Source organism: Carettochelys insculpta, chromosome 3 (assembly GCF_033958435.1).
Source record: "Carettochelys insculpta isolate YL-2023 chromosome 3, ASM3395843v1, whole genome shotgun sequence".
Taxonomy (NCBI): Eukaryota; Metazoa; Chordata; order Testudines; family Carettochelyidae; genus Carettochelys; species Carettochelys insculpta.
The window spans coordinates 50,344,397-50,364,302 of NC_134139.1; the positions used below are offsets into that span (position 1 = coordinate 50,344,397).

At 48.7% G+C, this 19,906-nt stretch overlaps 1 protein-coding gene across 4 annotated transcripts in view; it reads right to left on the reverse strand.

Moving 5' to 3' along the window:
• Window positions 1-15,722: 15,722 nt before the first annotated feature.
• The window catches only part of LOC142010272 (uncharacterized), an 80,182-nt gene continuing 75,998 nt past the window's right edge, over window positions 15,723-19,906 (reverse strand). For 2 of the 4 annotated variants that reach the window (XM_074988572.1, XM_074988571.1), the window contains exon 5: window positions 15,723-18,020. In XM_074988572.1, the coding sequence (XP_074844673.1) occupies window positions 17,892-18,020 (129 nt within the window). In that variant the 3' untranslated portion in view covers window positions 15,723-17,891. The remainder of the gene's footprint in view (window positions 18,021-19,906) is intronic. The other 2 variants (XR_012644751.1, XR_012644750.1) reach the window with 1 other exon arrangement.

Below are 19,906 nucleotides of genomic sequence, written 5' to 3' on the forward strand. Positions count from 1 at the left end.
GACCACTGTTAGTTGTTTGCTGAGAGTCCCTTTTAATTTGGTTTAGTAAGCTCTAGCAATGCTTTCAAACACAGCCTGCTTTAATTCACAGCAATCTCTTGAGTGCCCCATGAAAGGAGAGCTCCATATGGACTGGATTATAGGGTGGTGCAGTTGCTTTTATAGCTACAGATTCCTGCATGTGTTTCAGAGCTGAGCATATGTATGCACAGACAGCCTCGGGATATAAGGGCCTACATTTTTTATGACACTGTGGGTGCCTCAGATATTTGGATGCCCAGCTTGGGATACCTTAAAGGGCATGGAGTTTCGCAAGGCAGGCTTGTCGCACTTTTGAAAATCATACCTCAGTTTTATCAGATTAGGTTCCTTCAAAAGAGTAGAGGCAGTCAAAATCACTCCAATCACGTGAAAATATAGGCCAACGGGTGGGAAGCAGACCCAGCAGTGTGATGTCAGTGGGAAAATACTCTCGTGCTGATTTTTCTAGCATTTTTACATCTACTCGGCACTGGCTTTACCTGAGTGTAAATAAGTGCCCCACATTCAAGGTGTGATGGGGTTCAGGGGTCCCCATGTTCTGCACCCCGTCGGCAGGCAGGAGTGACTCTCACTCGGCAGGAGAACAGCAGGTTTATTAGCTGACAGGACATAGCATTGTACAGAAGAGTCAGCACAGCAGGCAGCAACAGCCAGTCCAATCCATGTTGGGGGAAGGAGGCCCCGAGGGGCCCACGGAGCCAAGGCCTTGCCCTCTCCTTTGTCTCTCTCTCCCCCAGCCCAGACTCTCTGCTTTCCAACTCCCAGTTCCAATTCAAACCCCTCAGGCTCCACCTCCTCCTTTGTCTGCAGTAAAGAGGTGTCACCCGGTCTCCCGCAGCAGGAGCCCCACACCCAGTGCGCACAAGTATCTCCCACTACATCACACAAAGCACTGGACAATAAGACCCAGAGTAACACCACTGAACTCAATAGTGTTAGACAGGGTTTACACCCATTAGTAGGCCAGAGCTAAATTCTGCTTTCAGTATGTAATGAATTTCAACAGAGTTCCTCTGAATTTACAACACTTTACCCAGGATCAGAATCCCTTCCCGCAGCTTTTCACCCATGCTTGTTTCTCAGCTGTCCAGAAAAGCCTCTTGGAGTTGCCCTAGTGTTTAAGGAAAGAGACATTGATGCTGTGTGGATGACAAGGCAAAAAACATTAAATTAAATTAAAAAGCAGCAAGTCTTCAAAGAATTTGCAGCTGTCCCTCATCTCCACCCCCAGCCATTGTCAGCTGTAAATATTTATCTGGCAGGCTCTAATGAAAGACCTGGACCAAAATAATCATAATTTCAACATGGCTGCCCTCCAAGGCTCTGAATTCAGAAGACTGCACTTTTCACCAAGGCTGTGTTAGCCAACGGTGCCCTGGGGTCATAGGTAGTGGAGTGAATTCTTTGAAGAGAGTTGCATAACATCCCAACTGTGTTTTGTTGGATATAAAATAAAATCCCCAGTGTGGGAATTCAAGAGAGCTCTATCACCCTGCCATTAACAAGCTGGAGCCAGTTGGGAATTAGCAACAATGAAAGAAGAATTGTGAAAGACAGATGGGGTTTGTTAAGGGCTTTTCTAAATCTTTCCCAGAAGCCACAGACTCGTTGTGATTGTGCTTTTCCATTGTTCATCCCAAAGTGCTTTGCAAACTTTGCAAGAGGGGAATCACTTTGCTCACCATTGGCAGGCGTCCACCCTGGGATGACGTGCTAGCTAGTCTAGTGCATGGCAAGGCTGTGCAGCAATTTGGGACACGCAAAGGTACCAGTGATCAGCAGTTGTGCGTGTGTCTCAGTTTGGGGATCTCCTACTTGTGCCTCTTGTTTTTCAGGAAGTTCTGCTTCGTCATCTCTTAAAAATCAGACTATGGTTATGTGTCCCAGTTGGAAACCTGAAATCGCTAGTCAGTGCCCAGGGCTGGTTACATGTCCAACTGAAAGTGCAAAGGGGAGTTTAGGGACGACAGAATGTCACAACCGAGTCAGAAATTTGCGGTAAGGGTATGTCTATAGATACCACACGTTCGGTGCACGCAATCAATTCTCTGGAGTTTGATTTTGCCATCTGTGGAGATGTGGCAAAATCAAGCTCTATGAGTTCCACAGACAACCCTGGTACTCCACGCTATTCCATGGTTTAATGAATGTTGGCGCAAGCCCAAAAAGCTCCAATCTACACCAGGGAACAAAGTCAATCCTGATTTGTCCATTCTAGCTACACTAATGGCATAGCTAGAATTGCATATTTGGGATCGACTTTATTCCCTGGTGTAGGCCAGGCCTAAAAGTGGAGTTAATGGACTGATCTTATGGGGGAACGTTAGCTCCAAACAGGGGTAGGCTAGTCTCCCCAACAACAAAAGTAAAAATAAAAAGCACCACTGGGTGCATTAGAAGGCTTGGGTCTAAGTCTGTACCCTTGGAGATCTGGGTTCAAATCCCTGTTTGGCTATCATGTTCCTGTGTGATTTTTAGAGTTGTTTTTCAAAGCCTCAGTTCCCTCTCTGACCAATCATGCTAAAAATAGTGCCCTGCTTCACAGAGGTTTGTGAATGTATTAAGGATCAAGAGATGCAGAGGAATCAGCGATAGGATTAATTGCTCCATGAGTGGGCAGTGGGTGTCTAAGTAGATAAGTGAAACTGAAAGATGGCACAGAACCGTTGGCTCAGAGGGAAAAAATGCCTGCCTGCCTGTGATGGGCTGTGTGTGTGAGAGGAGTGGGGTCCTTGGCAAGACCATGCTTAAAACAACACCACCGTGCTGAGAGGATGATGAGGTGATAACCCCCCTTTTAATGGAGTCACCCCTCTGTGGATGCTGCTAAAGCATCCCTGGGGCACCAGAAATATTACTGAAGTGTAATTATTTTGACCTTTTGGAATGAACTATTGCAAAGATGTTTTTAAAAAATGTTCTAGAAGAGGGTGCCTCTCCCACTGACCCCCCCCCTCACCCCCACTCCCACTTCCACCAGCCCTTGCTGAGCACTGTGCTATACTCCCAGCATGCTCAGGAGCTTCTTCTGGAACAAAGTCTAAACATTTCCAGCAAGTGCACTTAATGTGTTTTGGTTTGCCAAGTGGCGCAGCCTTCTTCTTTGATTGTGGTTAAGAGAAAATGTTTCGTGTTTCATTAGGAAAACCAACCCATAGTTTCCCCCGTGGCTCAGAGACTGCCTCTGCAAAAACAGCAAAAAGTCTTGTGGCACCTTATAGACTAACAGATATTTTAGAGCATAAGCTTTCGTGGGCAAAGACCCACTTCATCAGATGCATGAGTGGGGTCTTCATCAGATGCATCTGATGAAGCGGGTCTTTGCCCACGAAAGCTTATGCTCTAAAATATCTGTTAATCTATAAGGTGCCACAGGACTTTTTGTTGTTCTTAAAGCTACAAACTAACATGGTTACCTCTCTGATACTTGTCCTCAAAAACAGTTCCACTCTCCCACTGCCCCCGAGGGGCACAGGATTCATCACTGGTGATGGGGCTGAGGCTAGTGCTATGGGAGCCCCTCATGAGAACTTTGGCAACACATCACTGCCCTGGGGTGTTGTCATCCATTGCTCTGCCTTGCACAGCCCAGTTCCATTTTGTTCATAACTGCTGACTTTATCATCTATGTCTTCTAGTGTGATGGTCAATGGTCATTCAATCCAATATTGTTGTTACTTCACCCACCTTGGCTCTCTACTATCCTGGGATTGACACAGCTACAACAGCACTACATGAGATGGTCTCAGCTGGGAGCTGGCTTCTCACAAGGAGTGTGCCTTTCGAAACTGACATGGACTCTCGTGCTGATGTTCACTGTGGGATGCACTGCAGATTTCCAGTGCCGCTGGACCAGCCGCATGCATTGTGGCTGGAAGATTTCACTCTCTGTGTGACTTTTCTTCATGCTCAGGAGCATTTGGAGGCATTGCAACCATGGGTAGCAGCTACCATGGGCAAGGGAAGACATTGCCTTCCCAAACTACCTGAGGAGTTCTTGTCCATGTGCTACCTGTAAGCTCCCTTCTGTTTTCCTGGTGCACCCGTGGGGCTGCACTGGGGCTGGCAGCTCAGCCTTGGGAGCGGGACTTCATGGGCAGGCCAGGTAGCGCAGTTCAGGGAAGCTGGGGCCACACCAACTGCCCAGCACTACAGAGCTGGGGGGGGGGAGGGGGGGCATGTTGCCTGGCAACCCCAGGATCCTGAGCCAGGAAGCAGGGGCCAGCAATAGCAATTGCAGGTGGGGAGGACTTAGGCAGTTGGGTGCAGAAGGAGCAGAGATTCAGGTGGGAGGGCAGCATTGGGGGCTGCCTTCCCTACTCTAAGCTCACACCCCAGGACTGCAACCACCTCCTCTGGATTAAGTTTAACCTTCCAAGGGGACATACAAAGGAATACTGGGGCAAGACTAATGTCACTGCCCGATACCAGTCATGTGACGTGAGCCAGGGTTACACCAGGCTGTTCTGCTGTCGCATGGCAAGTCTCAGCGTGCAATGATTCCAGTAGCTATCATGACAGCAAACCTCCTTCTTGGAAACGGGTGCCGGACTCTGCCCAACTGGGTGGGGGCAGGGCGGTCTGTCTGCCCAGCAGGAATGGATCCTGCTTGTGCCCCAGGGGGTTAACCTGCACCCAACTCCCTGAGCTGTACTTCTAATCATCTGTTTTGTAACAGGCCCAATGTCTTGCAGGCCAGAGCGTGTGGTAGTTGGCTCCTCTGTCAGCTTCCTGTCTTTCAGTGCTGGCCGTTACCACAGCAATCTCCTGAGCAAGGCAGACTGCGGCAGGGCTGAGGGTTATTATTCCACCACAATATGAAAGTGCTGCTGCTTTGCCAGCTGCCAGCCAGGGCCTTGTTATCCCACGATCCCTTCACTTTTCTTTCAGGCCAGTGGGTGAGATGCCAGCTCAGACTGTCGTTGCTGGCTGCCTGTCAATTTGCAGGGAGGCAAAGGGGCTGCGTGGCCTCTGCTCTAGCGTTGCTAACCCAGGCAGTGAGCAGAGTGCCCACTCAAGGATGCACTCTGTCCTCCTGCTTTGCTGAGCCAACACTTTTAATCTTAATAAAACCTCAGCAGTGTAGAAACAACTCCTTTTATCTCCACCTCTGTTCAGGCTTGGTATTAACTGAACCTCCCTTGGGATTTCTAGGCCCTGTGTTTGCTGGGAAGGAAACAAGTTTTCTGTGGTTCTATGCCACGTATGTTTTAACCCGTCCTTTGTTGCTTGGGGCCATCGGGGTACTTTTCACTTTGCACGGCACTGTCAATCAAGTTTTTGGTTTGTGAAACCAGCAGTAATTCAAACCCAGAATCTCATTTTTATGTCACTCTGCCAAGTGTGCAGAGACAGCGAGGGGGCTGTTGCTCCACTGTCAGCCCCCCACCCCCAGCCCATCTGCCTGTTGCTGGCCTGTGTACCGGGCAGCTCAGCTAGGCCACGTTCATAACATGAAAGGACGATCTGAGCTACATCCTGTATGTTTCCATCTCTGCTCTTTTGGCCCAATCCCAATCCAAATTACTAGCCAGATACTGAGGGAGGGAATGGAAAATTACTTCTGTGATCAGGAAACCTTTGATTCTGAGGAGGAAGAAATATTGTCCCCTCTGGTGCATGCGATGCATATCCAGTCCCACCAGCAAGTAAAGGAAATCTGTCACGCCCTTGTTTTAAGTCTCATCAACAAGCATCCAGGCCCATAGACTGGCTGTGGAAGTCATGGCCCTTGGCCAGAGATGTCCCACGTCAGGATAAAGTGGCCATGGCTGAAGAGGAAGGTTTATTGTAACAATCTCTATAACACAAGATGCCACAGTGGAGCCATCCCTCATGGACAAAGGCAGTAGAGCCTAGCAACACACACAAGATAAAGGACAAAATACTGGGGCTGTCAGCAGGCTTCAATAAGACGAGGATTTCACCTACAGGATGGGTGTAAATTGGCATACCTCCATGGAAGTCCAGCAAGCCCCCTCAATTTCACCAGTAGAGGATTAACCCAAAGAGTCAAATCCTACAGAGCTTAGGGCAAGGGATCCATTCCTACTTTCATGTACATGTATGCAGCAGCCAGGACCTCAGGGCAAGACCTGACTTCACCAGGAACTGCCCCGCCACTCCAACAGTGAGGGCTGAATTGGGTACGATGGGTCAGATGTACCTCTCATGTAACTCTGTAAAGCCAGTGGGATTACACCAAGCATTACTTCCACGCTGAATTTACTCCACGGTCTGAAGCGCTACAGGATTATTGCAAGGCGGGGAGGAGAAAAGGAATGTAGTTTTGCCACACTAGTGCTAGAAATCTCTCCTAGTCTAACAGGCCCATGTACAGCAAAAAACCAGCTGTGTGAGATGCCCAAGCTTGATTTCCAACCCACTGTGTGATCTTGGTCAAGTCATTTACACCACTTTTGTCTCAGCTCCTCCACGAGTTATATGGCAATATGGTCTCCTTTTGCCATGTGCTCTGAGATCCTTGCAGGGCCCATGTCCCCAGTGAGTAAGTGTCAAGTATGTGATTATTAATATACTAAACACTGTTGCTCTAAGCCAAAAAACATATGGCCAAAAGCACAAGGAGCTAGGCTTCCCATGACCTGCAAATACATTTGCCATTTAACATAACTCCAGCTGCGTATCCTGCTAGTGATCTGGAAGTAATTTGCATGGTTAGTTATGCTGCCAGAGCTATCTAAAGCTTCCTGGACCGAGCAGACACTTTACCCACCCTATTCCATTGCTGCCACAGTCATAAATTCCAAATCAGCCACCGGAAGAAATTCCGTATAACGAGAAGCTTGGATCTCTCAGTTTTGGCCAGTCATGTCCAGCTTGTGGCCAGTACTGAATCACTTCCTGTAAATGCCTTTTACATGGCAGGAACATTTGAGTTCCTCAGCTGCCTGTGGGCTACGTGGGATGTTCTGAGAGTGTTTATCTCGCTGGAGAGGTCGTGTGTGACAAGATGGGGGTGTCAAGCTGCAGAGCATGAATTTGCACCCCAGTAACACAATCCTTGTGGCCCCTACTGCTGCACACTAAGGCTACGTCTACACTGCAGTGATCGGTCAACAGAAGTTACTGTTGGAATATATCTTCTGACAAGACTTGTCTCAACTGATTGTGGTTACATACGAAAGCAGCTCACTCTGTCAATCCACTCTGTCTCTCTCAGCAGAACAGCCAACCGGAAGCACAGCAGCCAGGGCTGCCCAGTGACCTGCTAGCCCTGCCTGTCAAGGGAGGGCCCCACCTGGAGCATCCACATGACATTTTTTGGACAGATTCTGTCAAAAAAGGCATTTTGCCTCATGGGAGGGAGGGGAGGTGGAAGGCTGTCGACAAAAATGTCAAGTTCTGTCGCTAGCACGCATTTTTAGTGTGAACAAAACCGGGTCTGTGACAACAAAACTCTCTTGTGTCGACATAGCTCAAAGAATTCCCTCATTGACACTGACCTAGTCCCATTGGAAAGAGCAGTAGATCAAAGAGCATTCCCAAAGAGTGAGCCACTGAAGTCCAGGTCTTGGTTCAGGGCGCTCCAGCTGCCAAATCAATGAGCTTGAGCACCACGGGGGTATTTTTTTTTTTTTTCATAAATTTTTCCACTACATGCCTCAGTGCACAAGCAGTGCCTATCATCAACCTTCCTGGCACAAAGCCTTCTGGTTCTGAACTATCCTCTCCTCCAGTTCTTAGGCTCTTTATCAATGATCCTTGCTCTCATAGTTTAATTGTATGACTCATCACCTCTCGACCACTACAATTTGTGCAGTTGCCAGCAGCATTTTTCCCCTGTGTATCAGCACCAACATACTTCACCTCCATGTACCAGGGATCTTTTACCTGCTCACAATTGACTTGAACTGGAATGCTAGGAGAGGGATGGTGTCTGGTCCAAGCTTTTTTCATGCTTCAGTATTGAATTCTGTGAGGGTCTAGAGCCTTATTATTTTCCTTTGCTTTCACAGTATTTGCCATTTTATCAGGTGCGGTAGGCACCACTCCACCAAAGTTCATTATTTTGAAGTCACATTGTGCCCTTAAGTATTTTGCACCGGAAAACTGTTTGTAATACCTTCTTCATTACTACTTTATTGCGTAATATTGGTCAGTACCATATCATAGTTGATGAATCTCACTTCCTTTATAGCGTTGTTACTTCTGCCCTGTGTTTTCACTAACCCATGTGCTTCTTTTCACACTCTTACTTAAAGTTCCCCCAAAACTATTGCTTTCATTTTCACAGTAACATTTCTGGCAAATCTCTTTATATTGTTGTATTCCTCCAGATCTCATTTGCTCCTACTCTCCTGCCAGAATTTAAACTTCTTTTCCCTTACTTTTATTGCTTTTTGTTCTTCACTCCACCACCAAGATTTTTTTCTTTAAGAAAAGTATTCCTTTTTGAGGCACCCACAGCATGTTTAGCTCTCTGCAATGTATTTATTGCCAACAAATATCAAAATTAATTACTCCTTCCATGTGGTACCAACCACTACAAACAATTTCCTAAAGTTCTTTGGTACCAACCGCTTCTTCTCTGTAACCAAATCCCCAAAGTCCTCGTCAGCCTTACCCTGGAGTTTTTGCCACCTTATTTTTGGTGTTTCATTCTTTGATTTTCCCTGTAGCTTCATTCGAAGACACACATATAAAACTACTGGTTTATGTGAACTAGTAAGACTCTCATTTTATTTTCCCCCCAGGAAACAAGGAAGTCATCTGGCTTCTAGTTCCTCCACTCTTATGAATAATTAGATGTTTTTCTCATTGTAAAGAATGTATCAGACGTATATGCTGCACTTTCACCTTTTATTCTTGGATTTGTAAGGGACGAAGATGCTCTCCCATCAAATCGTGCAGGCTCTGAACTCCTTTTCTTCTTCTGTTTGTATTGGATTTTTCTCAGAGATCTCAAGTAATTGTACTATTGAATTACCATTGACCTGGCTCCTTGGTCTTTCCCCTCTCTTGTTTAATGACTGCTTTGAAATAGAGTGGGTGGATATGTTTGAATAATATTACACGGGCCACAAATGACTGAGCTTTTTTGTTAATTGTTTTATAATGATCTAGTTAATACAGTATTTGTCATCATAGATGGGAGCATGTGGTGCCACAATGGGTTTTATTGTGGTGGCCCTGCTTCAACACGCACGGAGGTCAGTGTGTATTTTTCCATTTACTTAAACAGGCATTAGAGCAGGCCCTGAGCCCTAAGTTCTGCCCATGGAGACATTCAGAGTACACCACATCCAACTGAGGGCAGAAATAGGGGCAGTGTGGTTAGGCCCAAATGCTGGGCCCAGTGCATAGCAGCGTGCCCAAAAATGCTGGTAGCGTACAGATTTTCTACCAGGCCAAGTAGAATGACAGAAAAGCTAGTCTTTGGCTACTTCTACCTGACAACACTGTGAAAACCTTCTTCCTCCTCCTCTTGAGTAGGGAGGAACAGCTGGTGGACCCATGTAATGAAGCCCATCGAGTCTGTCATAATCCTGTGTGTTTGCACTCACTCCTGAAAAGACTCGACAGTTCTGGCTTCCAACCCTGTCTCTGTCACACTCTCCTTGTGTGATCCAGGGAGATTCTTTAAGTTCTCTGTGCCTCAGTGACCCCATTAGTAAAATAGGAACAGCATGGCTTTGCCTTCTACGATGCCGTAAGGCTCAAGGCATGACAAGCTCTGAAGTCCTTCATTGTTCTTGGATTGCAGGGGCTACACTGAAGCCACAACTGAGTTTCTAACATGGCTGGTTACCGCTTGTCTCAGGTGAGCATCAGACCCAAAGACAGAGGGACTTCCACAATTCCTCAAGTGCAAGAAGCTAGTTCAGCTGTTCTGGCATGCCCCGTCAAACAACGTTAACAGGCCTGGCTATCCTGAGGGCTTATTCATGGGAATAGAGAGCTTGTCTCCTGTATAACCCTGGGGCCAATCCAGGCTTAGGTCAGGAGACAGACTTAAAGCTATCACTATCCAACAGCCTGTTTAGTGACCAATGTTGAAACCAACTGGTGGAGACGCAGCACCATTACTTGACACTCTGCTTGGTAGGCGCATCTTTATGATGCCGACAGGACATGTGCCTGCTGCATTCCTCGTTACCAGTCCTGGTGCTTCAGGAGGAGCATCACAGAAACACCCTTTGTAGCCAGAGCAACAAGGACTATTTAATAAGTGAAGTAAAATTGTCCCCACTTTCCTGCATGTGATGGGGGTGGAGTAGAGAGAGCCATGTACAGCAGAAAGATGGCCACATAGCCAGCTCAGTTTTAACCAAGTAAATTAGGTAAATCGCAGGCTTAACAGGCATGCTCCCTGAGATAGGAGCGGAGCTGAGGCCATGACTCAAAATAACAGCCTCTCAGAGGAAGCCGAGGTGAGTGGGTAGGGGCTGGCAAGCATGTGGTGCTGGGGAGTTACGCTGAGACGGGTGTTGCACACAGATTGAATTATTATTGCAGTTTAAAGCACAAGAACAAAATGTTTGGGACATGTTAGCAAGACCAGGAGAAACAGCCGCACTTTGATTGGGTAGTGATTGTTCTAACTATTTTTCACCTGAGTTGACACGACTATAACATAATTGCCCTGATTATTTCCTGGCTCTGAATATGGGGAAGAAAACAATGCCCAAAGATCAGGGTGGGCTTACTGCTGAGGGTCAGTGCAAAACTAGACAAGGGCAAAGCACCTTTCCAGAAGAGAGCCCAACAACCTGCTCGCAGGCTGGAGAAAGCCAGGTTGGCTTCCCCAGGTGATGTAAAGACCCAGGGCTTGGCTGTGTTCCCAGTGGAGTGGCAGCACTGCCTGGCGCAAGCAGTGCCCAATGCTTCTCAACATAAGAGGCTTCCTTATGACTTTGCCGAACCATAACCATTCAGGCTGAAATATTCCATACCTTGGGCCTGCCAAGGCAGAATGTTCTTTTGGAAAATTTCAGCAAAAATGGCTCAGTCATTTCAAAAATAGGGTTCAGGGAAACGACATTGGTTTGCCCATGTCAAGGCTCGCTTCTGGAAGAGGGTGGGGCAAGGGGGCCCAGGGAGAGGCGCTGGCTGGGAGTGTGTGGGACGCTCAGATTGGATCAGTGCTCTGTGTGGGAGACTGGGACCGGCTAGGCAAGGAGCCTGGGGAGGGGGATGGGGCTCGGACAGGGAAATCGTAGGGGGAAACAGGAACTGTCTGTGCAAGGCATCTGGGAAAAGCAGCTGAGGGTGGGTGGGGAGACTGGAGTGAGGGATCTCAGATACAGGCTTGGGGCTGGATGGAGGGCACGTAGTAGAAGAGGGTACCCTTGAGGGGCTGAGGGACGGAGGGGTGTGGCCATTAGAGAACGTCCCACAGCACCTAGAATGGAACCCAGTATTCCTGGGTCTAATGATTCCTTTGCTGTTAGCAAATTCCTCTGAAATCCACTGGCAATGTGTCCCCTCTCCCTGTCGTCCCCACATAGAGGACATAGGTGTGGGAACTAGGGCTGCCCCAGCACACACAGGTTTTGCATAGGGGCCCAACCTGGGAGCTCCACTGCAAACCCAGGTCCAGGGTTCCACACCTGTCTTCAGCTGTGGCCCCCAGCATCAGCTGCCTCCCCCATAGCCAGGTCCCCAACTCTCAGAGCCACTGCCCTCCTTCCAGCCCCAGGGTAGGTGAGTGGCACAGCCAAGTAAGAGGAGGTGCACAGCCCACTCTGACACCTGTTCCAGCCCCACAGATAGAGGATGACAACCTACTACTGCCACCAGGTACTCTGCCCATTCACAGTGGCTGTGGCACGTGGCTTAGTGATTACAGTGAAAGTCCCAGAGGGCCATTCTGCAGAAGACAAATTTCCTTCCATTGCAGCTGACAAATGCCACCAGCAGTGGTTACGCTTTGCATCTGACTTTTTTAAAGTACATCCCTTTCCGCATTTCTCGGCTCAGCACTCAGTAGCCACAGCAGTTTCAGTTCTTCCACTCATTTGACCTTGGAGCTAGTGGGTTGTGAATGTGTCATATTGGTTCAGCAATCGATACCAAGCTGGCCAACCTGCTAACAGACAGAGCTATTATTATAGTGGGCCCTGGAGTGTTGCAGCCACAAAAAGGAAAACAGATTGTTGGGCTCCTTGTATGTCCGGAGATATCTGCATATCCTGTCCCGGGCTAACTGAAAACATGTGGTCAAGCACAGTCAGCTACGCCATTTGCTAGCTACTGAAATCTCAACGTCTTTTCTTTCCTTACCTCGTGGCTTGTTCCTTGACGTAGACAATTCAAAGCTGACTGTTTGCCAAGATGCTTGTGTTTTTAAATGCATTTCGTCACAAATACTAATTTTTCTTTCCCAGGTCCATTGGCCTTTGAACCTTTCCTCCCTCTCCCTTAATGATTCCACTCGCCCATTGCAACATGAGCCAGTGAGTTATTGAGGGAAACCTGCCTGTGCTTGGCGCAAATCCCAGACAATAGATCCTTGCTCACCTGTCACACTATACCCTGGAAATCACACATAAAGCAAGGTGGTTTCTTGCCATTTCTCAGCAAAGATCCAAGGGCAGAGTCACTGGTGAGGGCTTGATACGCTAAGACTGTTTGCAAAAGAGAGGCCTGGTTCTACTCCCATCTAAGTGTGTGGGAATATGGCTCCTGGCTCCAAGGGACATCCCACAGAAAACATCTGTTAACAGACTGTGATGTCTTATGAACCAGAATTAAAACTACGTCTGTCAAATGACAATTTGTGATGGAGCAGACTTGTTTTTAATTACAGTTGTCCACTTGAGGCCCAGATCACGTGTCTGTTCGTGTAAGTGTCAAAAATACCCACTGACTGCAAAAATGCAGAACAAGGCTCTCAAAATTCAGGACTTTTCGGTCAGTCCAGCATGAAGAGTTTATTGGCATGACAAGCTGTGCAAGGGGTGCCATAAAGTCTGCCAGGCTGCAGCGCAAATTGCTGAACATCAGTAGGTTCCTATTCCAGAAATGCAGCTGTCTCCCCTGCTTCTACAAACAGACCCTCTTCATGTATGCGTGTCCTACCCTCATCACCTTCATCTACAACTGCACCCTCCTCAACTACACTTGTGTTGAACACCTGGCATACCCTAAGCACACATCACTGCCCCCTCTCCCAGTATCTATCATCATCCTGTGATGGCGCTGCAGAGCAGAGGACCTCAACACCCATCAGCTCCCTCCCCACTGTAGAGTCCCTGTCTCATGGCGAAGGAACTATGTTGCCCGTCTCCCCTTCCCCAGGCTTCTAAGGAGAAATATGATAGTCCTGTATATACAAATCCATGGTACACCCATCTAAACACCATGCGCAGCTGTGGTTGCCCCACCCCCAAAAAGATACCTTGGCTTTGGAAAAGGGCAACAAAAATGAATCAGCTGCCATAGGAGGAGAGAATAATAAGATGGGGACTTTTGAGCTTGGGAAAGAGACGACTAATGCAGGATATAACAGAGGTCTATAAAATCATGACTGGTGCAGAGAAAGTGAATAAAGACGTATTATTTACACCTCACAACACAAAAACTGTGGGGCAGGAGGGTTACCAAATGCAATTAATAGGCAGCAGGCTTAAAAGGAATTATAGAAAGTAGTTCTTCATGCAGTGTGGTCGATCTGTGGAACTCCTTGCCAGAAGATGCTGTGAAGGCCAAGACTTAAACAAGATTCCAAACATAACGAGCTAAAACCATGGAGGATAACTCCATCAATGGCTATGAGCCGGGTTGGGGAAGCAGGGTATCTCTAGCCTCCATTTTGCCAAATGCTGGGCATGGGTAACTTGATGATTTCCTGTTCTGTTCATTCCCTCTGAAGACCTGGCATTGCCCATTATTGGGAGACAAGATCCTGGGCTAGCTGGCCCTTTGGTCTGACCCCTATGGCTGGGCTTATGGTCTTAAAGCTTGTGAGGGAGCAGTAGCAGCTGAGCAGTAAGCCAAGGCAGAGGAGATTCAGAACGATGCTGAACCTGACCTGGAAACCTGCAAGCTCCTATTTGGTTGAATAAAAAGTGGCCTGGAGAAGGCAACCCAGGCTTCAGGCCTGAAGAGCCCTGACTCAATGGGGCTGCCCCAGGGACCCAAACTGGACATGCAGTTGCTCACTTTGAAATGTTTCTGTTTAAGCTGCAACCTTTCCCTTCCTGCCAGCTCTAGTAAAATGCCCTTCCCTCAGTCATGTGTCTGTGTGGTTGCTGGGACCCACCAGGGTTAGCCCATTCAAGGTTTAGCTACAGGAGCACCGATAGGTCTTGCTTGCGAGACATGGTGTACTGGACACGCAGCTGGAATCCCAATCCACGTGCTACAACACTAAGCCCACTCTTCAACTCAATATTACGTCACAGGAAACTAGGCAAATATAGCCAATGGATAACCACAAGGAGGGAGGTGACAGCCCTTGGGATGGTATGTTTGCATTTCACTAGTTGCTTAATGGTGGACGCTAAAGCGCGTGATGCACCAGAACAACAGTTGGCCTTTAGAACAGGCTTTTAAGTGCCCCACTTCAGTATGTTGATGAGGACAAGGACATTCCTAGAGCATGACCCACCCAGTCATACCGAACCACTGCATTGGGTAGTTTGGGTCCATGGCTCAGCATATTGGGGGAAGGGGGAACTTTGGCTCATCAGCTGGATAGTAAATAGATTTCTGTTGGGATGGATGAAACTCAAGCAGCTTGGTGACTTGGATAAGAATCCAAAAGGTTCAATATTTATCTCAAGGGCCTTGCCCTGGCAATGCAGCCAATTAAAAGTTAATACGATTGCTAGTCAAATGGTCCATATAACAGCCCAGTTTGCAATGCCCTGGTCCTCTTTCTCTTCTTGTGTCAGTGAAATTCAGGAGTGGCACCACGAAGGGCAGTGGGGACCCTGGATCCCCTCTCCCCATCTGCCTCCCTCAGGATGAGAAAGCAGCAGAGTGTGACACAATCTGCATCATGACTGTGGCACAACATCTGTTGTTTCCCAGGCAAAGTTCAACAGTGTTCTCTGTGCTGAGCGGGAAACACCTGCATGTCTCCAGCTAGAGACATCAGGAACAGGGGTGAGGGCTCAGAAGTTACAGGTGCTGCCCTGCTAGTCAACCGCAAGCAACTCCCACAGCTATACGCTGCAGGGGAAGGGCTCACTCTGAAGCTGTGAGAACCCAGGAATCAGGAGAAGCCAAAAAGAAGCCATGTTGAACCAGTTCATGCTCAGATGTGCTCTGCTTACCCATCAACCTTCCACCATCGTGTCTACAGTAGGTGACATGAATCCTGGGTACAGCTTGCGCAAGGTCCTTGGGAATCCTCAGGACTGAAAGAAGCTGTATACCTGCAAGTTATTTATTGGGTGACTGTTACTGTATGTGCTTGACATCACATCAAGAATTGCAATATTTGATGTTTAACAAAGTCCCCAACCACGAGAAACAATGGATTGAAGATGAATTTAAGCTTCCCTCCCCAGATGACTTTGAGAAAAGCTTAACAGACATAACCCAAATGCACCCTACTGTCTCAGAAATCAAAAATCCCCCACATAGTTATTCAGTTTTTAAGCCAATCTCTTGATTAGTTTTCATGGGGGCGGGCGGGGAGGGTGACTCATGACTGAGTAAGGTTTGGAGATGGCAATACAGCCTCAGCGCTTATATCTTTCTCCCTTTGTAAACATACCAAAGCCTGAAACACCAACAGGAGGGGACACATTAGCTGTTAAAGTTTAACTTTATTCTTCTTTTGATTGAAAAAGAAAAGAGAGAGAAACGTTACAAAAGTACTAAAGAAAGGCAACGATACAGACAGGAACTCTCTGTTCTCCATTCCCACTTTGTAGACTATCATACAGGGACTGCAGTCCAGGGCCCCTCCTCAGACCAATAAAAACACATCCCTTTGCTGAGCAATCCATAAGGCGCCTTAGGGCTGGGGGCCCCCACACTGTGCCCAGCTGAGGCCCACACCTAATATGCAGAAAGGGAGCCAAGATACAGCTGCCCTCATCTTTAATAAGGAGGTGCGACCCCAGAAGATGTCAGCTCTCACCATGCACTGCTCACACTTGATCGGCAGCAGTTATTAAAGACCATAGGCATCATCAGAAGAAGATATAAACAGAGCCCACCCCCAGAAGGGAGGAAGCTCAACTAGGAGTGACAACTGCTTTGAAATGAGTGTGCCCGGCCAGTAGCCATGAGAGGTGTCACTCCCAACACAAGCACCCAGAGCATAAATCTAGCCAAGGCCCTGATTTAATGCTGGTGAAAGGGGCATCAGCCATAGCCCTGAAACCTGCTCACAGCAAGGGCAGCATCAGACACGAGTCCCCCACTGTCCTCTCCTGCCCATGTGCCCCAACTCAGACCTGCAAAGAAAGAAGAGTTCAGTCTCCGTGGCCCAACTGGCCTCTCTGCTGAGGGTCCAGTTAGCCCCCCCTTGTGCTCCAGAGAAGACGGCAAGTTACTGCAGCCCTGGAAAGGATGAGGCTTACTCCCTCTTGCACCAGCCCAAAGCTCAGGATGCTTGCGTGAGGCTGGTGGGGAGGGAACGAGGACTTGTGCACAAGACAGGGATTCAGGATCTGAGTGTGTGGAACATGAAGACTCCCTGGCTCAGCCAAGTGAACCAAGGACAGCCCTATGTTTTCTGCCCCTTTAGTAGCACAAACCACAGAGCTGTCCAGTGAGACCTCAAAACTGGTTCCAGCCTCACTGGTGAGGAGGCCTTGAATGGTTCCTACACCCATGCCATGCCTCCCTAGGGAACGTACCGTGGTTTTCAACCAGAGTTCCTTCCAACAGGCACCAGCCACCATGCCTGTGTTGAAATAATTGGTTCTGCTGGTAGGTCCAGACACAAGTGAGCTCAGGATGTATGACAGCCCCACTGCCAAATCACTGGCAGGATGAGGGCTCAGCAGATTTCCGAGAGAGCATGTTGGACTTTCTAGAACAGGGCTGGTGCCACCAAACTAAACCCTGTCTTGGGCCAAGAGGAGGGTGGTACCCCATGTCAAACCCTACAATGCCTCTTGCGTAGACACAGCCCCAGTGGAGAGAGGCCCCAAGGACACCCTGCCCCATTCAGTTTTTCACTCTATCCCTGCAGCATGAGGACTGAAAGTTGAGGCCTCATGGTATCCATGGAAGGCTGAGTACAGACCTTCTTTTTCCCAATGCAAAGCTCAGCAGTTGTGGGGATTCCCTTATGGCTGGTGATCTCTGTCTGCCCATTTTGACCATCTTTAGATCAGACCAATGCCCCAGCAGCAGAATTATCAGGAGGCAACTACAGATTCTACATTCACACTTTGGACCCCCAATTCCCAGGGCCCCTCACCTGCAGCAGGGCTTAAAATGAGCATCAGTTCAACAACCTTGCGGAAGGACCCCATTCTCTTTGTAGGGTGTCCTACGCAACCTCTGTCTCCAGCCCTGAGAACTCTTCCCCCTGAGTCTGGGGGAGGCAGCTGGCTCCACAACAAACCATTAAAAGGCAGAGCACCTGGAGAGAATCTACTCAGCTCTCGTAGGCATACATTAGCAACCGGCTGCACGGTGACAGCCTGCTAGCCCTGCAAGGCTAGATACACCTGGCATGTCCACATGTCTGACGCCATCTTCACGGATCCACTGTATCTTATGAAGCAGAGTTGCTCATTTCATTCCAAATGCCGCGAAACTGGGCACTGGTACAAATCCACCTCTTTCTCCACCGCCACGGAGATTGCTTCTGCAAAGACGTCTCTCTTCCCCACCCCAAATCCCATCCCACTCTATCCCTGCCAGAGGGGGTTGAGTGGTATAACAGTTCCTGAGGCTTTGGAGAAACTCCTTCAGTAGGCACATGATGGTTCTTCAACGGGAGCTACAGGGCTCAGGGGCTTCAAGGTGCTGAGGGAACGGAAGGCAAAGGTTGATGGGTCGTACACTAAGTGAGAGGGTGGGCGGCTCCCACTGACACTCTGTATAGAGAAACAAGCAAAAGGAACAGGTTATTGCTCATGCAGGCTGCAAGCAGTGAGCAGGTTAGTGAGTATGTATATGACTGCCATCTCCTGGGTGGAATCACATCTGGTCCTGTGTGGGTCACTGGCCCTGCACCAACAGCTAACAGCACAGACAGTATAGTTATTCCCTCTTTTTTAAGGCTCCTGGGAACCCGTGTGATGATGACCCATGGCCCCAGCCAGTAGTTCAGTAAGGCAGCAGTGAGAAAAAAAGGAAAGGATGTCAAGTTAAGAATCACCACCCCCGGACTGCAAATTCCCAGCCACTCAGAGTATCACCACAAAACAAACAGCCTTGATATTTCAGTCCGTATCTGTCAGCGATGGCCCAGAACCAAAACCCCGCAATCCTTGGGGTCTGGATCAGGCTCTGGCCCCTGGGTCCATCCCTACCTTCTAGCTCCCAAATCTCTCATTTAGTCTCTCTCACCTCTTCCTATTCAGTCTTTAATTTCTCTCTAGTATGACTCACCACTCCCAAATTTCTCCCTCTAATTTGTTTAGTCTGCTTCATCTCTTCCATTTTACCCCGTCTTCCTCTAATGGCTCCCTAAGCTTTGTCTTCTCTAATCCCCGCGCCCCCCAGCCTCTTCCTTTCTGCTGTCTACCTCTACACAGATACACACACGCACATGCACACACAGCAACTCCACATGAATGAGCCAGGTTTAATAAACAGGAAATAAAATAACAAGGTTGCCAAGACAGCCCAAGATGTAAAGTGGGCGGGTGGCAACCCATGGAACTGATCTTATCTGAAGAGTTAGCAGAGAGCCCGTCCCAGGCAACCGACAATGTTGTTCCACAATCAACCACGCTGCCTTCGAAGAACGGCCAGCGGTTGGCTGGAGCACACTCAGGATTGATCGCGTATCAGGGCCTCACAACCTGGTTTGTACCATGGCCCCCACGAACCCCTCCCCCTACGGCCAGCACGGAACGCGCAGGAGCAGACTAAAGGCCCTGCCGTGATGCTGCCTTGCACAACAGGATGGAAACGCTGGTCCCTGGGAGGCCCTGTGGAATGCAGGCCTGGGATTTGTGGATCAACCAAATCCGTCCCTGGCCAGGGGTGGGACTAGGGTAGAGATGGAGGTTCATCCACCTTAGGGAGGCACAGTCTCTCCCTTGCATCTCACTGGGGTTTTCTATTACAGCTACATAAACTATCCAGAAAGACCTCCAGTCCCTACCCCAGCTCCACTCCCATGCCAAGCCCGCCAGTCCTGGCTCTGCCCACCACTCCCAGGAATGCTCTCCTCAAACACAGGCGAAAGCACAGCACAGACTGAGTTGTGAACAGCCCCAGCCTGGCCTGTTTTCAGCCTATCTGACATTTAGCTCTGTCCATGAAAGCACAAAGTTCTTCTGTCCCTGAGGAGGTAGTAATGAATCCACTCATAGAGCACAACACCAGCTCTCCCTTGGCCATGAGTGGGTCTCCAACAGCGTCACTAAGAGGCCGCAAAGCATGCAAGCGAGAATCCTGTGCAATCCCCCAGAGAGTGTACACCCTGCTAGTGGGACAGTGTCAACCTGTGGTTTGCATTCCTGGCCAGAAACCTCCTCGTCCACTTTATCTAGTTTCTAAGGTCAATGGGAATTGGCTATGCGCATCAGTGAGAGCTGCGTGTGCCTGGGAGAACGGCAGCTGTGGGCTGCACCTTAGACCACTCTTTTATCCGGTGGTACCAAAGACATGAGCACTACATCTCATGGTTATCTCATATCTAACATGTGGCAGCCATAGACAATGGGGGGCCCCTCAACCTTTGATCCCATTCTTCCCTGCCCTGATGGATTTTAATGTGGGATCAGCAGGGGGACACAGCCTTTCCTCA